Source organism: Xenopus laevis, chromosome 4S (genome assembly GCF_017654675.1).
Source record: "Xenopus laevis strain J_2021 chromosome 4S, Xenopus_laevis_v10.1, whole genome shotgun sequence".
Classification (NCBI taxonomy): domain Eukaryota; kingdom Metazoa; phylum Chordata; class Amphibia; order Anura; family Pipidae; genus Xenopus; species Xenopus laevis.
In genome coordinates this window covers 55066439-55086379 of record NC_054378.1, presented here as the reverse complement: position 1 = coordinate 55086379, position 19941 = coordinate 55066439, and the positions used below count along the sequence as shown (strand labels likewise).

Below are 19941 nucleotides of genomic sequence, written 5' to 3'. Positions count from 1 at the left end.
GGGGGCATTCACTAAGAGGGATAGTTTGTCATTTATAAGCCATATTTTTTTACAGCAACTTACATAATGAGTATTAACCAATTAGCTTGATAATCTTTATCAACAGATGATAGATAATGGCTGAGGCTTAGATGTGAGCATGCTACTGAAATATTTGGAAATTTAAAAAAAATAAAATAACAGAAGACTAAAAATTAACAACTGTTTGATAAATGAGGCATACAGATTATTTTAAATTTGCCATCATTACATATACATGGAAGCTAATTTAAATTTAGATCTTGGCAGTGTTGCTGTATAAAGTTATGGTGTTGTATGGCTGTTGTCAGCCTGCGTATTTTTGCAGGCTGAGAGAAGCAGATCAGCCTCTTCTCCATTGATTTGAATCCGATCAGCCGGTGTGCGGTTACACACAGGCTGGGGTCAGCCCAAACACTGATTTCAGCTCTGCTGTGTGTGACCTCAGCCAGGCTGATCAGATTCAAATCATTGAAGCAGGGGCACTGAACAGATCTGCTTATCTTAGCCTGCAAAAATATGCCATATTATTGTACTATCCGGGATCTGTAAGTTTCTAAATACATTTCACTAAAATACACTACGGTGGGCCGATTCATCAAGGGTCGAATATCGAGGGTTAATTAACCCTCGATATTCGTCTGGGAACTTAAATCCTTCGAATATCGAAGTCGAAGGATTTAGCGCAGATAGTACGATCGAACGATCGAAGGATTATTCCTTCGATCAAACTATTAAATCCTTCGAATCGAACGATTTGAAGGATTTAAATCCAACGATCGAAGGAATATCCTTCGATCAAAAAAACTTAGGAAAGTCTATGGGGACCTTCCCCATAGGCTAACATTGACTTAGGTAGCTTTTAGCTGCCGAACTAGGGGGTCGAAGTTTTTTTTAAAGAGACAGTACTTCGACTATCGAATGGTCGAATAGTCGAACGATTTTTACTTCGAATCCTTTGATTTGAAGTCGTAGTCGAAGGTCGAAGTAGCCCAAAAAAAACTTAGAAATTCGAAGTTTTTTTACTTCGAATCCTTCACTCGAAGTTAGTGAATCGGCCCCTTGGTGTTTTCAACATGGCGGACAAATTCAGGGTCCAGGGACCACTGGCCAGGGCCCCCCTTCGGCATCCCTGCCCGGCCCCTACTGAGGCGCCGCTCAGTGCGCACACACGGATCAAGGCGCATGCGAGAATGGCGCCACCCAGCGGGCATGCGCGAACGGCGCCGAAATTTTTTTTTTGGGTGATTCGAAATATGGGGAGATGGGGTCTGGCCTGACACTGGACAAATTCTCTCAAGATGAATTGCACAAATAGGTATTTGCGGAGTTGTCTGCTGGTGACGTAATTACATTGCATATTTATGTGCAGTCCAGCTATATTTTGCATGTAAATTGCTTTTCCCAGTAACGGAACTAAATGCTTGGGAGCCCAGGCGCAGGATGTGCACCCTCCCCCCCCCCCAAGCCCTCTAGATGTACTAGATGCGCAGTTTACTTACCGTTGCCATCTTTGGCGGGCAGCGAGGGGAGCGATCCCTGGTGCAATTGCACCCTTTGCTCCCCCGGTAGTTACGCCACTGGCTTTTCTGCTTGGCTTTTTTTTTTTTAATAAAACACCTCCGAGCCGAATTATGGGCAATGAGAAAAACCAGAAATGCATGTTGGGAAAATAAATCTACAGGTTGAAAAACGCACATTATTATTTATATGTGGTATAAATGGTGTATTTACGCTCGACCACACGTTTTTAAAAACCTGTGACCTCGCCCTTAAAGTCATGTCACTTACAGCAATGGACAATTGAAGGTGTCATATTTTTATGCTTGCTATTTACACAGGCATAGACTGTCAGTAAGCTGCCATAAAAAAATCACTATTTATTGGGCCAGAGGGGAATGTTTGTGTTTGGCAGACTTGAGTACTTGATATATATATATTGGCCAGGCACCTTAGGGCACATTTACTTAGGGTCGAATATCGAGGGTTAATTAACCCTCGATATTCGACATTCGAAGTAAAATCCTTCAACTTCGAATATCGAAGTCAAAGGATTTACCGCATTTCCTTCGTTCGTACGATCGAAGGAAAAATCACTTGATCGAACGATTAAATCCTTCTAAACGAACGATCGATTTTCCTTCGATCAAAAAAACCTAGGAAAGCCTATGGGGACCTTACCCATAGGCTAACTGGTGCTCGTAGGTTTTAGGTGGCGAAGTAGGTGGTCGAATTTTTTTTTAAAGAGACAGTACTTCGACTATCAAATGGTCGAATAGTCAAAGATTTTAAGTTCGAATCGTTCGATTCGAAGTCGAAGTAGCTAAGTATTTTTTATTCTATTCCTTCAGTCGAGCTAAGTAAAAGTGCCCCTTAGACAAGTGAAAGGCTCACTGAATACAAAACAGTTAAAAGGGTCATTTTGAAATATGTGTGTGCGCCTCTCTATGTGTCTGAGTTTGTTTCCATCTATTTCGCCTCAGAAATAGCAGCATAAATAAAAGGCGCAGTGACCAGACGATATTTAGGATGATTGTATTAGCAGCAGCCAAGACTACCGGTCCCCAGAGGTGCACAGAACTTCCCATGTTCTCCCCTCCCAAGGAAATGCGGTCAGGACTGGGAGGAGACTCGCTGCTGAGGTGCAAAGGAAAAAGTTCGCTGTTATTTCCAGCCTCGCTTTAACCCGCCTCCAGGTAAGTACCCAGTGGAAGGAGAGCGCTGGGTATGGGACACAAGACACTTTGTGGGAGTGGGAGACGTTTTGCACTTCTACGGTATTACTGGCATGTGCATGTAGCGCCTGTGTGTAATCAACCAGCACTGCTAGAACATTAGAAGCGCTGCGTGCGGGGACATGTATGGAACAATAGGAATCCGGACGTATAGTGTACTTTTAACTATCCTACTGTGTCCTTTCTCCAGTCAATTCCCCTGCAGCTCTGGGTGTGTGAGGGGGATGGGACTGGTATGCTGAAGTTTTAAACTGTAGAGAGTTTATGAAGGAACACGGGATAACCACGGAGACAGTGAGAGTGACAGTGCGGCAGAACCAATAGAAACTGTTAAGAGCAGTTTACGAGTCAATGGGGAGTTGCGAAAGTTGACACACTGGTTGTAACGAGTTTAGTCACCGTGTAACCCCTCCCCCACTGGAATCTTAGTTGTGGCGAATGGCTACAATGACCACTACTGGCTGTAACAGACTCTGTCAAGAGAGCTTTGCAGAGCCTCCTATAGAAAATTTCTATATAAATTTGTTGTTTCTCTAACCTTCACACACACACACGTATATAGATATATATATCTATATATATATATATGTGTCACACAAAGCATAAACACTCTTGTATGTATGGATTTGGGGGCTCTGTATTAATTCTATATATTTTTTGACTGACTTTTTTCCGAAAATATTTCTGTCTGTGGGAGATTAGACGCCCAGCAACAAATTGCCTCTTCTTTGGACGACTAATCTCCCCTGAATGCCTTCCCGCCGGGCCCCGGCTAGAGTGTAAATTGCCGGCGGGATGGCTCTCGAATGGAAGACATTTAGGGAAGATTAGTCGCCCGAAGAAGAAACGATTTGTCGCTGGACGACTCCCTCGGTAGCCACATCTGCCACCACCCTCAGAGGTTTGATCCCCACCCCTTGCTGCGGGGGCTAAGCCCACGTTTTTACTGATAGGTGGAGAGGGTATAAGCCGCAGGATCAGCTTACAAAAATATAGAACATTTATTTACACCCCATACTAAATCACAGTTGTACTTTTATCAGTTCCCACATGTCAGATTTGAGGTACAGACAGAAATATTTTAGGAAAAAATAAAGTCAGTCAAAAAATATATAGAATTAATACAGAGCCCCTAAATCCATACATACAGGAGTGTTTATGCTTTGTGGGACGTGTGTGTGTGTGTGTGTGTAGGTTAGAGAAACAACAAATTTATATAGAAATTTTCTATAGGAGGCTCTGCAAAGCTCTCTTGAATGAGCTCATGTCAAGAAGGGGGCATATTTTCTTTACAGCCCAGCATTCACTTATAATTAATTACATACATATATCTCAGTTTAATTACTTTTTTAATATTATTGGAGTCAATATTCTTGGGCTGTCTATTCTACTTGGCAGGCATAAGGGTCTGCACCTGATCCTCAATACTGTACATAGGAGCCATGAAGCAACTAATGAGACATTAAACTACTTGCTGCATTTGAATTTATAAAACAACCGTCTTCTTGGCAGAAGGTCCAAGGGAGAATATATATATATATATATATATATATATATATATATATATAATATATAAATATATCTAATTTTTTTTTTACAAACGTATTAAAATGCAACTAAAACTGCCAAACTGTTTTTTAATATGCCGAATTGATGCTGTGAAACCCAGAGAGGATACAGAGTAGGACTCTGTCTTAGGTTAAATTGTTGAACTGCAGTGTAACCTCAAAGTGGAGGTAGCAGATGTTTCAGACATAAGCAAGTAAAAGACTCCAGAGTGTTACATGAAAATTTTAAATTAGCTAGTGTATTTTTTGCTGTTTTCCTGCCGTTTGTAAATTTTTGAGACTAGAAAATAATAGGAATATAGAAAATAATAGGGATATATTGTAATTTCTTTTTATTTTCCTACACAAATCTGGCTAAAGGAAAGCATCACACTGGTTATGGAAACGATCCCAGACAAGCCTGATGTGAAAAACATGTCTAAAGAATGCAGTATATGGCTGCACAAACTCTAACTGAAATGGATTACCAATAGTCTAGTACTGCCAAGGCACAAAATGTCAGCTGTCTGGCATCCCCAGCCAACTCTCTGTGCTACTCGACTGTCTCTTAACACCATTAGGTGAATAGTTGCTCTGATCCGTGAACACCCCAAAGTTCCCTCACTGCTTTGTCATAACCTTCTATGAGAAGCATTGTGTAGCACACTTCTGTTTCTTAGACCCCCCACCGATCACAATACACCTAACAACCCCATAGATATTTAGTGCCAATGTGAAAAATAACTCACAATACAGTTCTCCCTGTATGCAGGGAGAGTAAAATGGAGATTATTGGAATTGTTCTAGCCAAGTTTTCTATGTGTTATAGACTAGGAGCTATCAGTCATCAGTGTTGGTTCAGTATACAACAACAATTATTTAGTATATGGTTTAGCTGATTTTCCATTTACTTTCATTTAAGTCTATATAAAGAATGATGCGATCCGCATCGGAGCTCACCCAGTAGCGCTGTGCTTTCCTGGTCGCAGCCCGTACGAGACGCCGGCCACTTCCCGCCGGTATTCAGTGTAGAGTAGACAGTATTCTCGTCACTATCGGCGCTGATCCAGGACACGGCACACAGACAACAGCGTCAATGCAAAAGGTTGGCTTTAATTGAACACACACATGCGGTTGTGGATTACAGCGGTGGATACACAAGGCTGTCTGACTTACGCGTTTCTTGCCGGATCCCCCGGCACTTCCTCACTTCCTCACTTCCTTTCATTTAAGTCATTCATTCTTCTGACCAGTGTTGGGCCAAGTCGGCTGGGTGCCCTAGGCAACCTCCTCTTGCATGCACAGAAGAATGCATGCGCTGAATATGTGCCGCATCCACGGAAAGGCTGCAGAAGAAGGCAGGAACTAGGGGAAGGTGACAGAAGAGGTACGTGCCTGGTGTCACTCTACTTTTGTGCCCTAGGCACGTGCCTCTTCAACCTACCCCTAATTCCGGCCTGCTTCTGTTTTAAAGAGCAGTATAAAATTATCAATTTAAAAAAATTTGTCATTTACCATATTCATGATTTGGGCAGATCCGAGCCTCTTACAACAGGATTTGGTCAAATCCAGATGCCTAGAGACACTGAATCTGACAATTTTTGCTGGCTGCCGGCATTCAGCTGAATCCCAAAATAAGAATTTGAAGCATCCCTATAAAAAATAGATTGTTCTTTAATGGCAGGTGTTTCCTGCTCTAGTGACTTAAACACATACAGTTGTAGGTCTATGCCACACAATCCTGTTCTTGGATGGCTTATTTAATGTAGCAGAGCAGTGCCAGAACCTGCCTCTGCCTCGCATTTACTTGAATGGGAAATCCAAAAAAGGTTTCCTAGAACATTTTTGGGCTCAAAGGCACCATTACTGCTACGATACATGATTCCTATATAAGTGAATGGGAGATGGCAGTTGTGGTGGAGGAGCAGAGAATATACTTTGTATGGTGTCTGATTCCAGTCATTACCCAAAATGAGCATCAGAATATGAATCAGGTAAATGTGAGGAATAATGTTTTGTTTTTCCTGAGATGATTACAGCAATTCAGAAACCTTGTTTGCCATTGACCTTAGCCATTTTTAAGGTAAATATTTTATTTTATTCAAGGTGAACATCAGTTTTCAAATCAGAGTGTGAGAAGTCGGTATACAATACGTTATTCGCTTCTAATATAATTAAATACAACTTCTATGTGAGTACATAGAGTAGAAATAGACAGAAGGATAAATAATCGTGTGTAGAGGGATGCAAGTCAGGGGGAAAAAAAGAGAGTGAGTGAAAGAGATGGATAAAGCATTTGGAGAGTCGATCTGCGGTCAAAAGTGTCTCGGTGAGCTCAGTCCAACACTGTGCTTGATGGTCAGGTTGTTTCCATCTCTTATCATACATCTGTCATTTGCATGGCATTTGACCCCAATGTAGGAGAATTAAGCCTGTCCAGCAATAGGTCTAGTGGAGTTAAGCTGGCCAATAGAAAGAGTGTATCTTTGCCCAATATGGCCACCTGCATTTTAGGACAAATTAGGATGATCGATCATTTCGCCCCTGGACCTCTTTCCAAGTTCAAAAAGATTTACCCCTATATGTAATAAAAGGTACTAGGTGTGCCTGGGAGCAGTTACCCATAGCAACCAATAGAGGTTTGTTTTAAAACAAGTGACCAGTAAATGCTATGCTGCTGGTTGGTTGCTATGGGTTACTGCTCCTTGCCAAAGTTAATGCCTTTCATGAAATAACCCACTTAATGTGCAAAGATCAGTGGACCACTGATTTTTTTTATTGAGATACAGTCTGTAAAATTGTTGATTTTTGTTTTACAGGTCTCGCTCAATCTATTAAGTTTTGGAAGCCTGGGTCACAAATATTTGTATGTTGGATTCTTTCCAAAGGAGCAACCAATTAACTAACCAAATTGTTCACCACAGTATTAGACTGGCCCTGATGACATACATATTGGATCAGAGATTCTCCTTAGTTTAAGTCTGACCTTGGCATTAGTAGCTAGGATCCTGGCACTGTCTGAGGGGGTGCAGGGACTCCAGATAAAGGAGCCTGTCCCCCTCAGACAGCTATCATTTTCTGCTGTTTTAAATTACTCACTTGCTGCATTGCTTTCACGACAGCCTCCCTGATACCTTTTTGTTCTTAATCTTCCAAACTATATTATAAGCCAATATGAGTCAGAGTAGTGATCCCAGTCCACGGTTAGTAGAGTCTCCTCTGCTGCTTCAGAGCTCAGACCTTTTCTGCAATTTAGACATCCCTCAGCTTGAACGTATACGTCATCCAGACTCCCTTACTCCATCTCCAAATAGTGTACCCCCATCCCCTATGCTCCCAATTCCTGTTTCTGTTCCAAACGGAGACTGGGAAAGCCGCGAGGAACTGCGCCTTCGAGAACTAGAAGAAGCAAGAGCTCGAGCCGCTCAAATGGAGAAAACTATGCGATGGTGGTCAGACTGTACAGCTAACTGGAGGGAGAAGTGGAGTAAAGTAAGAGCAGAGCGCAATAAGGCAAGGGAAGAAGGAGCTCAGCTCAGGAGTCGGCTTGAAATCCTTAGTAAAGAACTGGGAGCCTTGAAAAGAGAAAGGCAAGAAGCAGCCACTGAAACAGAGCAACTCCGAAAGGAGCTAGAGAGACTACAAGGAAAAGCAAGAGTGTTAGTGTCCAATGATCATGATATAGAGGAGCCAGTAAGAGATGTGGAAATTGAGAAACTCACAAAAAACAAGGTTAGTTTCACCAATATAGTGCTAGATATATGAGTAAAAACAATAAGGCAATTTTAAATGGTTTAAATTACATAAATAAAGGTTAATAATAGTAATACATGTTTTAGGAGCATTATATGGTGTGCAGGCATATATCAGCTTGAACAATGTTCGCAAGAGAATGTTGTGCCTCTAAATGATACATTTCTGAGCTTCCTTCTACACCCAGCACTAAATTAAAATTCCAGTGAGAGGTGCAGAGCGCATTACTTATAGGTGAAGAGTATTTGATGCCTGCCATAGACACAAGGTAGGGTAGACACTTTTTCTGGAAAGAAAATACTGGCCTTCATATATTTTTTTGCTATTTTCCCTATTAATTAAATTGGTATCATGTATAGTTTTTACCGCCAAGCCAATAAAATACCTGACAGTTATATAGGTCCATACAAAGAGCACCGCAAGGCACAACACTGCTGGTTTTATGTTTTTTTTTCTTGGGGAGGTGGATTGCAATAACACAAACACAAATTTTAAATGCAGTCAATAAAAATCTAAATGTTTACACATGCTGTTTTATGTGTCTTAACCAGGGATGTATAATATGCACAAGTATGTTTCCCAGCATCCCTGGGAGTTATAAAAACATGGAAATACCTATATTCTGTAATTTTTTTTTAAAATTGACTCCATTGTATTGTTCCACTAACAAAGAAGAAATGCGGAGCTACTTAGCCAACTGAAAACATGTAATTGGTTTTGGATCATTGTTGCTGTGTAGAAAGTGAAGCAGGCCAAATTATACTGTGCTTCTCCTAAGCAAGTAATGGTATAAATGTAAAAGGCAACATACTGGGAGAAGTTTGTCCTACCAACATTAATGTAATGCTGAAGTGCAAGTGAACTGTTTAATGTATATATTTAATATTCACCCAATATACTCCTTCTGGTTTTTTTGTTCTAGGACTCAGACCTTGATAATAGTGTGCGGCTTGAGTGCTGGGAGATTCAGAATGGGGGACCTTCACGCAGCCCTAGGCCCCGTAACTGGGAAGACGTGAGTCCCAGTGAGGACGACACAACAAAAATCACAGCACTTAAACTGAGGCTAGATGAAAGCCAGAAGGTGCTGCTAAAAGAAAGGGAGTATGTGGCAATATAGCTATTACACTTTATAGTATGCAGTAAATTATTTATATCTGAAATAATATTAATGTTGGTATTAGCATGTGAAACCTCTTGAAAGTTAAGGGGTTAATAAAGGGAAGTTATATATTAAATGTTTCTGTGTTTAAAAATGATGCATACTATGTTTATTTTGCAACTCAATATGAGTTTTAAATATTGCTTACCTTAATGCATTCATTGTCTATGGACAACAGTAATGGCAAAACCATCCTCTTATGGTCATCATTGATTTATATGGAGAATGCTCCATCAAAAGCAACCAAAATAAGTTATATGCCCTTATAAACCAGAACTTTATAGTGTGTAGGAGAAATATAGAGTAAGTATAAGGGGTTAAAAACCTCAGAATGCAAAGCTAAGAATCAGCTAATATATGGGGGGTAAAATGTAGAGGGCATACAGCAGGGAAGATAAGTATTGAACATGTCAGCGTTTTTTTAATGGGACTATTGAAATGAAGTTTACACCAGATGCCTGTAACAAAGTCCATCAATTAATTTATATGTAGTAAAGTGGAATGACACAGGGAATACATATTGAACACACATACTGAAATGTATTTAATACATGGAAGAAAAGCCTTTGTTTGTAATGAAAGCTTCCTGTGTGGAGAAACTAGTCACATGCATTGCTCAGACGTGATTTTAGGCCATTCTTCCACACAGACTGTCTTCAAATCTTGAAGGTTTCCGAGGGCCACTTCAGTGAACTTTGATCTTCAGTTCTTTCCATACATTTTCAATTGGATTCAAGTCGGGTGATTGACTGGGCCATTCTAGCAGCTTTATTTTCTTTCTCTGAAACCAATTGACAGTTTTCTTGTTTGTGTGTTTGGGATCATTGTCTTGCTGAAATGTCCACCCTCGTTTCATCTTCAGCATCCTGGTAGATGGCAGTAGATTATTATCAGGAATGTCCTGGTACATTTCTCTATTCATACTTCCTTCAATTATATGAAGTCTGCCAGTACTATATGCTGAAAAACAGCCCCACAAAATGATGTTCCACATCCAAACTTCACTGTTGGTATGGTGTTTTTGGTGTGAGGTGCAGTGCCATTTCGCCTCCAAACATGGTGTGTGCAATGACGTCCAAAGAGTTCAATTTTGGTCTCATCTGACCAGACAATATTCTCCCAGAATTTTATTGGCTTATCAAAATGTTGTGCAGCAAACTTCAGACATGCTTCAACATGCTTTTTTCTTCAGTACTGGAGTCTTGCGCGGTGAGCGTGCATAGAGGACGTGTCAATTGAGTGCATTACTTATTGTTTTCTTTGAAAGAACTGTATCTTCTAATTTAAGGTCTTTTTTTTGAGTGATCCTTGGCTCTTGGACAACTCTTCTGACAGTTTAGGGTGAAACTATCTTTCCACTTCCGGATTGTGGCCCCCCCAATGGTGCTCACTGGAACATTCAGAAGCTTAGAAATATGTCTGTAACCAATGCCATCAGTATGTTTTCAAAGCAATAAGGTTGCCACGGTCTTGATAGAGCTCTTTGCTCTTGCCCATCATGAAATACTTCTTGTGTGATACCTTGGTAACGAGAAGTCTTTTTATAAGTCATTAGTTAGAACTAAATCAGCTGATATTAATTTGCACTTATAGGGGGCAGGATTGCTTTCTAAATTCTGACAATTTCAGCAGGTTTCTTGGCTTTCCATGGCTTTTTGCCCCTCCTTTTCTTTCTTTGTTCAATACTCATTCCCTGTGTCATTACACTTTATTACATACAACTTAATTTATGGATTTATTTGTTTTGAGTTCTTTGTGTGAATTACTTGGGTTGTTACCCACATCGGGTGTAACATCAATAGCCCCATTAGAAATATATTTACTGTAAAAAATGTTGACGTGTTCAATACTTATTTTCACTGCTGTATTTTCAACAATGTTCATCAGACTGTTGAACATTTATTGAGCTAATGAAGGGTGGGTTTTATAAACTAAAGAAGTCTGAAAATCTGTGATGCTTTGGACTTTACTTCCCATTAGTCATTCATAGTAACCAATCAGCCATAAACTTTGATCAGTGTAAGACGTATGAAAGTATAATTCTGATTGCTTGCTTGCAGTAAAATGTATTTAATGGAGGTATTACCAAATTCAGGACCCCAGAAAAGCACCATATACACCTGCCTGATGTTTGATTATAGTGTATTATCACCAAGCTACAGAAAACCATAGTTGATTGGCATTGTGATAGTTGAAAGTATTGGGTTCCCAACTATAAAGACATAGCAGAGTCAAATGATGTTTATACTTTGGTTTTAATTTATGCCCATTTATCATCATGGTCAATGACCATAGCATCAAAATGGAAGATTGTGAGCCAATCTGTACAGATGTAGAAATAAAAGGTAAACAAATTTAATAATTGGTTTTAAAAAATATATAATATAATAAACTTCTTCTTTGAGTAGAAATAGTTGTCCCATTTGTAGTAACCTTCGACTGTAACAGTTATTTTTGTTTCTAGCCAAACCAATAGGATCTGGTAAAACATGGTCACGTGGTGTACTAAGAAACTGCATAAATAAAGATGGCACAAAGCATTATTTTAGTTGTGCAACAGAAATGTATTCTGTATGCAATACTTGTTGTTCTTCTGCTGTCTTAGAGATAAGATGCTGCTCAATAAAACCATTGAGAAGATGGAAGCAGAAATCAGTCAGTGGAAAATGAAATGTGAAGAGCTGAACAAATCCAGACAGGAGGCAGTTAAGCAGGTAAGAAAAATGAGAGAGATTTCCAATGCACAATGTTTTCCTTAGTAATTATTACAAAACATGAGGTGTTAGTACCACACTTCGACCAAAATATGTAAGCTTGTGTGCAACATGAAGGCCAATCATTTAACGTCCTACACTGCCTATTAACATTCTGATTCTGTATTTCATTCAATAATCAACCCCCTGCGCACAATGGGACTGAGTAGCAAGACCCTGTTGCACTTACCCATAACTCAGTCTAACTTTGCAGTGCATTTAAAATCAAGTACCCCAGCAAACAATGTGACTGAATAATATGACCCTGTTGCACTTACCCTTAACACAGGAGCTGTAGCGAGCAAACACGGAGCTTTTAAGCCCCAGCTAATTACCATACACCTGTGAGTAGTTCTCTGTTATGAAGGCCAAATGGCAACTAGAAGCAATATTAGGCTACACTTTGTACCCAAATGTATGTGTTTTGTATTAAAGGGTGATTTGCCTTTGTTTACTTTTAGGGGCATGTTTACTAACATTGGAGATAAATATCTGGAGAAATTTCTGGAGATGTTGCCCATGGCAACCAATCAGCAATTAGATTTAAACAGCCACAGCCAAGTTAGAAAACAAAAGCAAAGATCTGATTGGTTGCTATGGGCAACATCTCCAGAAATCTCTCCAGATATTTATCTCCAATGTTAGTAAACATGCCCCTTAGTGTGTTATAGAATGGCTAATTATAAGCAACTTTTCAACTGGTCTTAATTTTTTCTTTTTTTATAGTTTTTAAATTATTTGCCTTCTTGTTCAGACTCCTTCCAGCTTTCAAATGGGGTCACTGACCCCGTCAAAAAACAAATGCTCTGTAACACATTTTTTGTTATTGCTACTTTTTATTACTCATTTTTCTATTCAGACCCTCTCCTATTCAATACATTTTAATATTTTAACATCTGTAACATTTAAATATTTTTAACTATTGTTGCTTGAATTTAGCTTGATGCTACATTAATTTTCCTTTTTTCCATCCCCATCTGTTTTCTTGGGTTCCGAAACTATAATATTTACCAAGTGTCAGGGATTTATTCCACACCAGTTCAAAAGCTTCAAAGACAAAGGATTAAAGGAACAGTAACACCAAAAAATTTAAGTGTTTTAAAGTAATGAACATATCATGTAGTGTTGCCCTGCACTGGTAAAACTGATGTGTTTGCTTCAGAAACACTACTTTAGTTCATATAAACAAGCTGCTGTGGAGCATTGGCGGAAATTGAAAAACGGCTATATGGCACAGGTTAAACGAATGGGTAACAGATAACACCATTAGACAAACAGAGCTTATTTGCTATCTGCTGTGTAACCTGAGCCTTTTCTCCTTTGAATATCTGCCCCCATTGCTATACAGCAGCTTATTTATATAAACAGTAGTATATATATAAATAGTAGTGTTTCTTAAAGGACCAGTAACATCAAAAAATTTTTTTTAAAAATTCGTTAGAAAACAACGAAAAAAAAACACCAAGACAAATTAAAATTTCAAAATTGCAAAGCCTTTATTAAGAAATAACTTACTGAAACTCCACTTCCTGTCCTCTTCTGAAACGGCGATATGGCGACCATCCATAGTGTGGTGCTGGATTTGTCCTCCCTGGCTAGCTCCCATAGGCTACTAACAGCAGGAAGACGGTGCTGGAAAGCAGACGGCTGGATGAAGAGCTGAAGTGCCCGGTGTGTTCCCGGACCATCCTTGTGCAGAGCAGCGCGCCTCTGGGGAGATCTTGCAGGGACTCAGCCTCCTACTAACCCAGCCCTGCAGCAGCAGGCGATTCTTAGCGAGAGTGCCCCAGGCGGGTGGCAGGGCACACAGACATCGCAGACATCACAGATTGTCTCTTCATCCCCTCTGGGACGCATCTATCAGCACAGAAGCGTTACATCGCAGGAGCGTTACAAGCGGTGTGCGGCTGGTGCTGGGCCGGTGTCTGTGTGAGGCGCAAGAGTGAGCGCACACTGACAGCCTCCATCGCTCCGACTTGGAACCAAAAGGGGGAATCGGTACAATCCCAGCAGCCTCTCTCCAGAGCGGGACTAAGGAGGCTTCCAAGCAGCGGCGCGATGCAATCCGTGCATGAGAATGGCCGAGTGCTGCTGCTGCCTGTGAAAAAAGTGTGCGGCTGTCAGTGTGCGCTCGCACACCACTTGTAACGCTCCTGCGATGTAAAGCTCCTGTGCTGATAGATGCGTCCCAGAGGGGATGAAGAGACAATCTGTGATGTCTGCGATGTCTGTGTGCCCTGCCAACCGCCTGGGGCACTCTCGCTAAGAATCGCCTGCTGCTGCAGGGCTGGGTTAGTAGGAGGCTGAGTCCCTGCAAGATCTCCCCAGAGGCGCGCTGCTCTGCACAAGGATGTTCTGGGAACACACCGGGCACTTCAGCTCTTCATCCAGCCGTCTGCTTTCCAGCACCGTCTTCCTGCTGTCCATAGCCTATGGGAGCTAGCCAGGGAGGACAAATCCAGCACCGCACTATGGATGGTCGCCATATCGCCGTTTCAGAAGAGGACAGGAAATGGAGTTTCAGTAAGTTATTTCTTAATAAAGGCTTTGCAATTTTGAAATTTTAATTTGTCTTGGTGTTTTTTTTCGTTGTTTTCTAACGAATATTTTTTTAAAAATTTTGATGTTACTGGTCCTTTAAGCAAACACAGCAGTTTTACCAGTGCAGGGCAACACTGCATTATATTTTCATTACTTTAAAACACTTTTATTTTTTGATGTTACTGTTCCTTTAAGGGCTATGGCAGATGTGACGTGTTGCTTTTCCAAGGAAGGAAACAATGGACTTCTCTAGAAAACTGCCATTTACATTATTGCCAGTAAAACATTTTGAGAACATTAGTTGCCCATGGTATGAGTGTTTGCACAAAATTTGAAATGCAGTCAATAAAAATGTAAATGTAATGCAAATGTGTTTCATTCACATTGAACATTTTTCATCTATATGTGAGCTCACCTCGCCCAAATTTGTCCATGAGCAGTAACCCATAGAAATCAATCAGTGACTAGCTTTTTTCAGCCAGCTACAGGTAAAACAGTGAATGCAACAATTTGATTGGTTGCCAATGGTTTCTGCCCATGAACTACATTGCATTATCCCACTAACAGAAGAGATATTAAGCTACTTAGCCAACGGAAAACATGTACCGTATATACTCGAGTATAAGCCGAGTTTTTCAGCCCCCAAAATATGCTGAAAAACTCTACCTCGGCTTATACTCGGGTCAAGCGCAAAAACGGTATCCGGCGCCTAAGAATATTCGCCGGCGCCTAAGAATATTCGCCAGCGCCTTAGAATAGTAGCCGGCGCCTAAGAATATTCGCCGGCGCCTTAGAATAGTAGCCAGCGCCTAAGAATATTCGCCGGCGCCTTAGAATAGTAGCCGGCGCCTAAGAATAGTCATCCAAAAACGAGATTGAAACTTACCAGAAGCTGCTGCATTTCTCACCTCGGCTTATACTCGAGTCAATAAGCTTTCCCAGTTTTTGGAGGTAAAATTAGGTACCTCGGCTTATACTCGGGACGGCTTATACTCGAGTATATACGGTACTTGATTTTGGACCATTGTTGCTGTGTAGGAAGCGAGACAGGCCTACTCATACATTGCATCTCCAAAGCAAGTAAGAGTATAAATGAAAAAAGCAACATACTGTAAAGCATTATCAGGACAGTAGTCACCTGCAGTAGAACAGATTTGGGGCCCTGACTCACTGGGCACCTGGTGAAGTGCCTGACAATACCTTCCCTTCACTTTTGTTGGAATCGCTGCATGTAACGATCACCTGAAAATGTGGAGGAAGGCACTTTAGAGTGAATACCCAGGATCGTCACATGTAATGTTTCTCAAATGTGGCCATTCCAATGTGAAGGAGTTGGTATTGTTTTGTGCTTCTTCCTGTGTGCAGGACAATGAACCCTCCCATGTGTCAGTGCCCTTATTGCTGGCGACTAATTTCCACATATGCCAAAGCCTCGCCTAGAGCAGGGACTCTGCTGTGTTTATAAAGGTTAAATTGTAAGATTCTCCCTCCTATCTCCCCCTCATCCCAACACACAACGACCAGGTGCTATGTCTGACCAAGGCTGATGAGAGGAACACTCTCCATGGAGTCAACCCACGTAAGGCCGCAGGACCATATAATATCCTTGCTCAGAGAATGTGCAGACCAGCTGGCGGATGTTCTCACCAACATCTTCAACATTTCCCTGAGCACTGCTGTTGTTCCCGAAGTGCTTCAAGGAGTCCATCATTATTCCTGTGCCAAAGAAACCCTATGTGTCTGCCTCAACGACTATCATCCTATTGCACTAACATCCACCATAATGAAGGGCTTCGAGAGGCTGGTCATGAGACACATTAGATGCCTGTTGTCACCATCTCTGGACCCACTGCAGTTTGCCTACCATTCCAATCGCTCAACGGTCCTAAACCTCAGTCGACCATTAAATTCACAAACTTGCCAGCCATTGACTAATCCATAAATGAAACCTGCCTGTATTACATGGTTTTTTTTCAGTCTGTTGCTTTGTCAACTGGTCTCAGCATAAGGTTTTTTTTAGGGTTGAGCAAGTTCTATTACTTTATTTAAACCAAATTTTTTTTAATACAGTAAATAAGCTTTTAAGCAAATTGAAAAAATAAGTGGAACTATATTAATTATAGGTGAACAGAAGGATTATCAAGCACAGGAATTATTGGTGAACTTAGAATGCGGCACATGGTTAATTGACTGGGAATGTATTTATAATATTCCTCATTTTGCAGCTCACTCTCCTAAGGGAGCGCCACCAGGATGAGTTGGGACGGATTTCTGAGGATCTTCAAGATGAACTTGGTGTTCGATCCAGCATGGACAAGAAACTTGCAGAGCTCAGAGCTGAGGTACTTAGAGGAGAATTGCCCATATTCTAGTAGGCACAATTTTGTTATACAGTGAATCAGAACCTCTTAATTTCACTAATAGTAACATTTACAGAGGACAAACACACATTCTGGTTCATCAAAATATCAATATGTCTTGTATCTGCACGAGTTTCTTCCAGACACTCTGGTTTCCTCCAAAACCCCAAATATATGTTTGAAATTTGAGTGGCTCCTGACAGAATTAACCATAGTGTTAGTGATATGGGCCTTATTGCAACCTATGCTGGCAGGGCCACCATTAGGAATTCTGGTGTCACATACTAAATTGCCCCTGCTAACAAGTACAATGGGGCCACAATGCAGAATATGACCCATGATCCATCTCAGTCACACTAAAACCATGCCCATGATCCACTCATCCTCCTGCCCACTTTCTTGTAAGGCCTGGTCCCCTTCATGACCTTCAAATCTCAATTCTATATATGTTAGAGCCCCCTTTACTATGGGGCTTATGTTGGTGGTATTGTATGCTGGGTCAGGGTCTGATATGAATGATTGGGATTCAGCCGAACCCCCGAATCCTTTCGGGAAAGGTTCTGCCAAATACCAAATCCAAATTTGCATATGCAAATTAGAGGTGGGTAGGGGGGAAAGAGAAAAATGTTTCTACTTTCTTGTGTTGTGACAAGTCTCGTGATTTTAAGGACGAATCCAGATCCTGCAGAAAAAGGCAGAATCCTTGTGGAATACCGAAACTGAATCCTGAATTTGGTGCATCCCTAGTTATTTCTGTATACCATGCTGCATAATATACTGGTGCTATATAAAGTAGGATAATGAACAATATGTGTGTGCTTTTTAATATGTAATCTAATTTATTTGCTAAAAGCAGTGGCAGAACTACTGGGGGAGCAGGGGTGCGATTGCACCAGGGCCCACACTCCCTCAGGGCCAGCCGGGGTTGCGGGCCCGTGTCACGACAAGAAGATCGCTTCTGGAGGGTGGGGGGGCCCGTCTAGTACATTACTGGCTAAAAGATGAAAAGTCCACCAGATAGAATATTTAATATGACTATTAAACAAATTTCATTGTAAAACTCAGATTTTGTGAACTTACTTATAGATGGAGGGACTTCAAGCTGAGAATGCAGAAGAGTGGGGCCGGCGGGAAAGGCTGGAGACAGAGAAACTGAACCTCGAGCGGGAAAACAAGAAGCTGAGGCTTCAGATTCAAGACCTGGAGGAGATTCTAACTCGAAAAAGAAGACAGAGCGCCAGTGCTCTTGATACGGACCTGAAGTCAATCCAGGCAGAGCTCTTTGAGAAGAATAAGGTGAGAAGCAAATCATTTTAACCTGTGTCACTCTGTAAAATGGTTGTTGTGTGAGACCTTAACGTAGCTGTGGTTGCTAAGACAGTAAAATCACAGCGGAGCTTATGTCAGACATAGTGTTTCTTTACTAGAAGAATTGCTGGCTAATCCCTGCGTCTCCTGTCATTTATATGAATGAAAACATCACAATTTCTAAAAGCTTTTTTAGGCCTGAAGTCTTTTTGCATCTAGTCATACAAAGTAGCGATTTTCAGCAGGTTACTGCAGGGACAAAAACTAGCTCCTTTTCAGAAAAAAATGTTAGACCACTATTTCAAAAGATTTTTCTGATATTTAAGAATCAATTATACACCTTATATTCATTTCTATTTTGTATTGTACAAATAGGTTATAATTTAAAGGGGATCACGGAGACTAACTTTAAGCAATCTATTGGTTGAGTTCTGCTCTGGTGAGAGGCTTAGGAGTGCCACATATTTATCATCAATAAATTACCTATGGAAAACTATAAAGGGCAGATTTATGAAAATGTGAGTTTAGAGCTTAATAAATAAAAATTCACCCACGTTTATTTTGTTTATACGGGATTTTTAGAACCATATTTATCAAATGGTGAAGTCTTTCACCCATTGTTAAATACAATTCTAAAAATCCCATAGGAATGAATAGAAGTTAGGTGAATTTTTATTTATTAAGCTCTAAACTCACATTTTCATAAATCTGCCCTTATAGTTTTCCATGGGTAATTTATTGATGATAAATATGTGGAACCTCCAAAAAAGTGGCTATAAAGGATTCGTGAAGTCTGTTTCACGAGGTGGGGGGGCGCAGTATGTTAGGCACTCCCTATGAAATAGAATCGTACAATAGAAACACCTGTATTTTACTTCCGTTTCTACTCATTTCCCCAGTATTCTTTGTGCAAATTTCTGTTCAAACATGCACAGTAGACTCAACATGGCAAGATTAATTTTACTGCGCCAGTAAAAAAAAGACTATGGCACATGTTAAATAGTGGATAACAAATAACACCATTATGTTCTACAGAGCTTATCTGCTGTGTAACCGGAGTCGTTTCTCCTTTGAATGGCTGCCCCCATTGCTACACAGCAGCTTATTTATATAAACAATAGTAGTGTTTCTGAGCCAAACACAACAGTTTTACCAGTGCAGGGCAACGCTACATTATATTTGTATTACTTTAAAACACTTTTATTTTTTGATGTTGTTGTTCCTTAAAGCATTGCAGCATTTTTGCATGACTAATTGGAATTGACTATTTACAGAGGTACCCACGGCAAAACATGCATCTGGTTAGTATTTTAACCCTTTCCCTGCCAGCTGTTTTGTCCTAGATGCGAACATCTACTGCCAAGCAGTTTTTAGATATTTTGCACTCTTTCACTTTAAGGGCCTTTCCTGGGGTGGTCTTTTAGTTTACCCAGGAAAACAATATATTGTTTTTTACAGGACAACCTGAACTTTCACAATATGCAAGAATTTTGGTGTAATTCTACTTCTGCAAAAAAAATATAGGCTTCTAAGTGTCTAATAAAATGAAAAAAATCATGTTTCACGAAGAACAATCACATATATCAGAAACATAATTTATTTTATGTACGAGAACACAGCCGATTTGGAAAGGTCTATGTCTCCTGAACGCGGCAATACCAAATATATATAGTTTATGGAGATTTCTCACTTGTATAGCTCAAAATCTACAAGCAGTGTACTACCAAATTTCCAAAGCAACGCTCCCCAAACGGCATACTTTTG

General features: G+C 40.5%; 1 protein-coding gene across 1 annotated transcript in view; it reads left to right on the top strand.

The window, feature by feature from the left end:
- The first annotated feature begins 2703 nt into the window (after positions 1 to 2703).
- The window catches only part of ccdc102a.S (coiled-coil domain containing 102A S homeolog), a 32945-nt gene continuing 15707 nt past the window's right edge, over positions 2704 to 19941 (top strand). The window contains exons 1-6 of the mRNA NM_001093034.1: positions 2704 to 2714; positions 7120 to 8032; positions 8976 to 9157; positions 11821 to 11929; positions 16735 to 16851; positions 17956 to 18165. Of these exons, the coding sequence (NP_001086503.1) occupies positions 7475 to 8032; positions 8976 to 9157; positions 11821 to 11929; positions 16735 to 16851; positions 17956 to 18165 (1176 nt within the window). The 5' untranslated portion in view covers positions 2704 to 2714; positions 7120 to 7474. The remainder of the gene's footprint in view (positions 2715 to 7119; positions 8033 to 8975; positions 9158 to 11820; positions 11930 to 16734; positions 16852 to 17955; positions 18166 to 19941) is intronic.